Below are 7,164 nucleotides of genomic sequence, written 5' to 3' on the forward strand. Positions count from 1 at the left end.
AAAACAATTACATATCATCCAATTTGTTTCTCATCTCTTGGTTACCTTGTTAGGCTTCCTTATCCTTGAAAATATTGGTTTTAATATTTTTGGTTTGGGCCATTGGGCCTTATTTTGTCAGTATACCCCTCGATTTCAATTTTTAAAAATGGTAAAACGAACCTCAAGAGAATCATGAATAAAAAAAAGGTTGTTGTGTTACCTAACTATTACTAGGGGGTATTAGAATACATCTCTTAAATAAATGTGTTTTGTTTATTTTTTCATTTTAAGAATTTTAACTATAGTAACATCTATGGTGTTACGGGTCAATTTCGACCCATATATATTTACTTCAAGAAAAAGGCTAAAAAGTATTTTTTTCAGCAACAGAAATCCAACATCAAACAAACAACCAATCAAGCAAATGAAACCAAGAGAAACAGATGACTAGTTCCAAAACTAATAAAAAAACTAAATCAGAGTGGCAAAAAGTGACACTTTTTTGTTTGTTTTTGTACAGGATAACAAGGTAAAATGAGAATCCACTAAAGCTCACATGATTGGGAGAGGAGCTGGTTGTCAGTGTGTTCAGTTTTGGCTCTTATCATTGCTTTATCATCTTATTTGTATAACCGGGTCGAAACCGACCCTAACAACACCAAGGGCATAATTTCTACCAGAGCATTTTATAATTTAGTGAAAAAAATTAAAATGTTTTATTTTGTTGACAAAGAGGTTCCTGACAAAGTCAAAAAGCTTTGATGCAAAAAAATAAATGTATGTGGTGTTTTTATGCATTTAAAAACTAAAACGGGTCGGTGCCGACCCTAACACAAGACAAAGGTTAAAGAGCGACAGTTATTATTCGCACAGTCAAACCGCCCACGTTTTGTCAACTAATGCAAGTGAAAAGACAACGTTTTGTAACAAATTGCTGCAATTTGAGACAACTCCTGGAAATGTCTTCGAATGGCCAAAGGTATAGATGTGTGTGTCTTCTTCTAATGGATTTATTACAAGCTTTGCAAGCTGGGCCACGTTTGCTGTGGTCTGGAACGACATGGCCCACGTAGCATAAACTAATGCAAGTGAAAAGACAACGTTTTGTAACAAATTGCTGCAATTTGAGACAACTCCTGGAAATGTCTTCGAATGACTAAAGGTATAGATGCGTGAGTCTTCCTCTAATGGATTTATTACAAGCTTTGCAAGCTGGGCAACGTTTGCTGTGGTCTGGAACGACATGGCCCACTTAGCGTCAACTAATGCAAGTGAAAAGACAACGTTTTGTAACAAATTGCTGCAATTTGAGACAACTCCTGGAAATGTCTTCGAATGACTAAAGGTATAGATGCGTGAGTCTTCTTCTAATGGATTTATTACAAGCTTTGCAAGCTGGGCAACGTTTGCTGTGGTCTGGAACGACATGGCCCACTTAGCGTCAACTAATGCAAGTGAAAAGACAACGTTTTGTAACAAATTGCTGCAATTTGAGACAACTCCTGGAAAGGTCTTCGAATGACTAAAGGTATAGATGTGTGTGTCTTCTTCTAATGGCTTTATTACAAGCTTTGCAAGCTGGGCAACGTTTGCTGTGGTCTGGAACGACATGGCCCACTTAGCGTAAACTAATGCAAGTGAAAAGACAACGTTTTGTAACAAATTGCTGCAATTTGAGACAACTCCTGGAAATGTCTTCGAATGGCCAAAGGTATAGATGTGTGTGTCTTCTTCTAATGGATTTATTACAAGCTTTGGAAGCTGGGCAACGTTTGCTGTGGTCTGGAACGACATGGCCCACATAGCGTAAACTAATGCAAGTGAAAAGACAACGTTTTGTAACAAATTGCTGCAATTTGAGACAACTCCTGGAAATGTCTTCGAATGGCCAAAGGTATAGATGTGTGTGCCTTCTTCTAATGGATTTATTACAAGCTTTGCAAGCTGGGCAACGTTTGCTGTGGTCTGGAACGACATGGCCCACGTTGCGTCAACTAATGCAAGTGAAAAGACAACGTTTTGTAACAAATTGCTGCAATTTGAGACTACTCCTGGAAATGTCTTCGAATGACTAAAGGCATAGATGCGTGTGTCTTCTTCTAATGGATTTATTACAAGCTTTGCAAGCTGGGCAACGTTTGCTGTGGTCTGGAACGACATGGCCCACGTAGCGTCAACTAATGCAAGTGAAAAGACAACGTTTTGTAACAAATTGCTGCAATTTGAGACAACTCCAGGAAATGTCTTCAAATGACTAAAGGTATAGATGTGTGTGTCTTCTTCTAATGGATTTATTACAAGCTTTGCAAACTGGGCAACGTTTGCTGTGGTCTGGAACGACATGGCCCACTCAGCGTCAACTAATGCAAGTGAAAAGACAACGTTTTGTAACAAATTGCTGCAATGTAAGACAACTCCTGGAAATGTCTTCGAATGGCCAAAGGTATAGATGCGTGTGTCTTCTTCTAATGGATTTATTACAAGCTTTGCAAGTTGGGCAACGTTTGCTGTGGTCTGGAACGACATGGCCCACGTAGCATAAACTAATGCAAGTGAAAAGACAACGTTTTGTAACAAATTGCTGCAATTTGAGACAACTCCTGGAAATGTCTTCGAATGACTAAAGGTATAGATGTGTGTGTCTTCTTCTAATGGATTTATTACAAGCTTTGCAAGCTGGGCAACGTTTGCTGTGGTCTGGAACGACATGGCCCACGTAGCGTCAACTAATGCAAGTGAAAAGACAACGTTTTGTAACAAATTGCTGCAATTTGAGACAACTCCAGGAAATGTCTTCAAATGACTAAAGGTATAGATGTGTGTGTCTTCTTCTAATGGATTTATTACAAGCTTTGCAAACTGGGCAACGTTTGCTGTGGTCTGGAACGACATGGCCCACGTAGCGTCAACTAATGCAAGTGAAAAGACAACATTTTGTAACAAATTGCTGCAATTTGAGACAACTCCTGGAAATGTCTTCAAATGACTAAAGGTATAGATGCGTGTGTCTTCTTCTAATGGATTTATTACAAGCTTTGCAAGCTGGGCAACGTTTGCTGTGGTCTGGAACGACATGGCCCACTTAGCGTCAACTAATGCAAGTGAAAAGACAACGTTTTGTAACAAATTGCTGCAATGTAAGACAACTCCTGGAAATGTCTTCGAATGGCCAAAGGTATAGATGTGTGTGTCTTCTTCTAATGGATTTATTACAAGCTTTGCAAGCTGGGCAACGTTTGCTGTGGTCTGGAACGACATGGCCCACTTAGCATAAACTAATGCAAGTGAAAAGACAACGTTTTGTAACAAATTGCTGCAATTTGAGACAACTCCTGGAAATGTCTTCGAATGGCCAAAGGTATAGATGTGTGTGTCTTCTTCTAATGGATTTATTACAAGCTTTGCAAGCTGGGCAACGTTTGCTGTGGTCTGGAACGACATGGCCCACTTAGCGTCAACGAATGCAAGTGAAAAGACAATTTTTTGTAACAAATTGCTGCAATTTGAGACAACTCCTGGAAATGTCTTCGAATGGCCAAAGGTATAGATGCGTGTGTCTTCTTCTAATGGATTTATTACAAGCTTTGCAAGCTGGGCAACGTTTGCTGTGGTCTGGAACGACATGGCCCACTTAGCGTAAACTAGTGCAAGTGAAAAGACAACGTTTTGTAACAAATTGCTGCAATTTGAGACAACTCCTGGAAATGTCTTCAAATGACTAAAGGTATAGATGTGTGTGTCTACTTCTAATGGATTTATTACAAGCTTTGCAAGCTGGGCAACGTTTGCTGTGGTCTGGAACAACATGGCACACAAACATCTATCTGAAATGCAGCCAATTGTACGTACAAATATTGTGCCATGAGACATTCAAATATAAATTAAATACACATAGGACATAAGTAAAATGAATTAAATATACCTACGAAAGAGTCATAACAATAAAATATGTACATACAGCTAGCCGGAATAGCACGTTAGCATCGATTAGCTTGCAGTCATGCACTAACCAAATATGCCTGATGAGCACTCCACACGAGTCAATAACGTCAATAAAGCTCAGCTTCGTGCATTCACGCCCAGCCTAAAACGTTTGGTGGACAAAATGAGACAAAGAAGGAGTGGCATAAAACTCGTCTTTCTGTGGCAGCGTCGGAGAAAGTTGTACACGTAAACAAACTGTTGGGTCACAGTCCGCGCAACTACGGTGAGTTCATGGACCGCCGAAGTCAGTAGGACAAAACGGCGTTCGACAAATGAACGACGCATAAACACAAACATATTAACGATAAGGAAGATTTCAAAACTTTAAACAAAAATATATATGTTCCCCCCATCTTTTTACATTTTTATACATTTTCGAAATACATTTTTGAGCCACTAGGGCGGCTCTAAAGAGCTATACCGGCCGGCCCTCTTTATGTTGTGTTCGAAGTGTACAAACCTTAACTAAAATAGGGACTTTTGACATTTACATTAAATTTGTCTCATTATACAAACTTATACAAGTAACCGGCTGGCCTGGGAACGCCTCGGGATCCCCCGGGAAGAGCTAGACGAAATGGCTGGAGAGAGGGAAGTATGGGCTTCCCTGCTTAGGCTGCTGCCCCCGTGACCCGACCTCGGATAAGCGGAAGATGATGGATGGATGGATATACAAACTTTTTAAATTTACAAACCCTGTCCAAGAATCAAAGAGGTTCTTAAATCGAGTTTCCCTGCATTTAGAAAATATATTTATGTCGATATTTACTATGAGTGAAGAAAGTTGTACCTCCACGGTGCAAGGGGACCAGTCGCTGAGCATCCAGGTGTAGCAAGGCCTGATGGGACAAGTCTTTGTCTGGACCAGCTGGTTGGGACACGGCCGTCCTTCCTCGTGCGCCTCCTGCAGGATTTTCCTCGTGCGCACTGACTTCCCTGCAAGAAAAACGCGAACATGTCATCTGAATGAAGGAATTTACTCTCTATGTACTGGGAAGCGGGCACTAGGACCATGCTCTCACCCAGCTGGAATGGGCATGGTTTAAGACACCTCTGTGCCTGAATATTTGCTCAATAGAACCCTTTCTGGGTGATTATTAATATTTTTTTGTGATTACTGAAAATTCTGGACTATAAGGCGCTACTTTTTTCTTACGCAGGAGCAAAAGTCACCGCCTCTGTCCATGGTGCTGAGGACAGAGCACCATCAGACTGGGGCGTGGCAGTGCTGACGGCGAGACACAGTTGGCAGCTGATTAGATTTCACAGGTGGTACCTGGTAATCTAATCATCTGTTGTCTTTAACAGTAAGCGGCCGGGAGCAAAGAGAGCGGGAGAGGATACGGACGTGGCTGGAAAGAGAGAACTTTGATTAAAACAATTGATTATTAAAACCTTGTCTGACAGTGGGACCGCTATTAAGCGACTTCCACATTGGGCGGGACTTTCCAGCCACGTCCGTATCCTCTCTCTCTCTCCCTTCTCCCGGCCCCTTACTGTTAAAGACAGCAGATGATTAGATTACCAGGTACCACCTGTAAAATCTGCCAGCTGTGTCTCGCCGTCAGCACTGCCACGCCCCCGTCTGATGGTGCTCTGTTCTCAGCACCATGGACAGAGGCGGTGACCTTTGCTCCAGCATGCAGCCTCCAGAGTTTGCAAAGACACTGAGAAGGTTTTGCTATTGTTTTGCGCTGTAGTACTGGTAGTGCAGGTAGTTTTCCTTTCAGCGTTTTCGACCGTTTTCGTCTTCTGGCCTTCCATGGCGTTTTTACTCATACGGGTTCTTCATTCATCGCTCCAAGCAAGGTTTGTAAGTTTCACAATATAACTAAAACAAATGTTACCTACTAAAACATCCCATGTGTGATGCCTCATATTTGTACGTGCTATTGTAATGTAATGATGCCAGCATTGTTGGCTCCAGCTAATATGCTAACTCTTTTAAAATTGTCTATGATAGTATTATTAACTTACAACGGCATTCTTATCGTATTGTTTCAGTTCACAAATTCCTCTGTAAATTCAACAAAATGTCACCGGGGAGTTATTGAGTCTGTTTAGCTGATTAGAGAGCTAGCTAGTGGGTCCATGACGATGACTTCTGTTTTGTTTGATCAGCCGTTTTACTGCCCTGTCACAGACAATTTGGAAACAATTAATGTATATATCGATAGTGCCTCAGTTTTCCAACCGGATTGATGTTCAGTTTTCCAGCCATCCATGGCGTTTTTACACGTAAGGATTCTTCATTCATCATTCCAATCAACGTTTGTACGTTTTACAATATAACTAAAACAATTCTTACTTACTAAGCTGTCCCATTTGTGACGCCTACAGGAGGGATTTCATGCATATTTTTACGTGCTATTTTAATGTCATCAAGCCAGCATTTTTAGCATGAGCTAACAGGCATGTTCACGAGTGTATTAGTAATACTAACTTACAACTGCATTATTTTTATATTGTTTCAGTTCACAAATTCCTCAGTAAATTCACCAAAACGTCGCCATTGAGATATTGAGTCTGTTTCGCTGATTGGAGAGTAAGCTTCCGCAGCTATTTGGTCCATGACGATGACTTCTGTTTTGTTTGATCAGCCGTTTTACTGCCCTGTCAAAGACACTGTTTGGAAACAATTAAGGTATGTAAAAAAATTATTTTTGTGTAATTAACTCATTTCTCATTGTATATATCTGGAACAATTTGTTTTTATTTTTAAAAACAAATACAGTTTCCAGTCCGGAGAGTAAGGTCATCACATGAGTAAACTGGTTATGTTTCACAGCCCTGATGTTTGCATAAAAGGTCAAGCAAGGTGTTTATTATTATGTCTGGATCTGTTAACAGGAAAAAAACAAACTGCGCCATGAAAAACTTGGTAACATATTCACAGGAAAGAAAGCAGGCGCGCCTACGCCTTCCCCCCCCCCACGCCATGTTTTACTTGAGACAAGAGGAATTAGCGCAACAGCACTTTTCATCTGTTTCATCATTAATGCTCGTGTCAAACGGCCTCCGAGCACAAGTGCTCCGCGCACGTGACTCCTGAATAATTTGCGAGCGCAGAAGTTTGAGGAACGGCTGAAAAGAAAAGCAAGCTGCTGCCGTGAGGTTCCACTCGTTAGAGAAGTGAGAGGAGAGGTCGTTATCGGGGCCCCGGCCTTGATCTGCGGCCCCCGTCTCGAAAATACTCGC

The 7,164-nt window shown here is 41.2% G+C and overlaps 1 protein-coding gene across 1 annotated transcript in view; it reads right to left on the reverse strand.

Moving 5' to 3' along the window:
• thsd7ba (thrombospondin, type I, domain containing 7Ba) overlaps positions 1-7,164 on the reverse strand; it is a 531,947-nt gene that overhangs the window by 44,462 nt on the left and 480,321 nt on the right. Inside the window, 1 exon segment of the mRNA XM_061918320.1 lies at positions 4,757-4,902. Within this exon segment, the coding sequence (XP_061774304.1) occupies positions 4,757-4,902 (146 nt within the window).

The sequence above is a fragment of the Nerophis ophidion genome, linkage group LG13 (genome assembly GCF_033978795.1).
Source record: "Nerophis ophidion isolate RoL-2023_Sa linkage group LG13, RoL_Noph_v1.0, whole genome shotgun sequence".
In the NCBI taxonomy this organism is placed as follows: domain Eukaryota; kingdom Metazoa; phylum Chordata; class Actinopteri; order Syngnathiformes; family Syngnathidae; genus Nerophis; species Nerophis ophidion.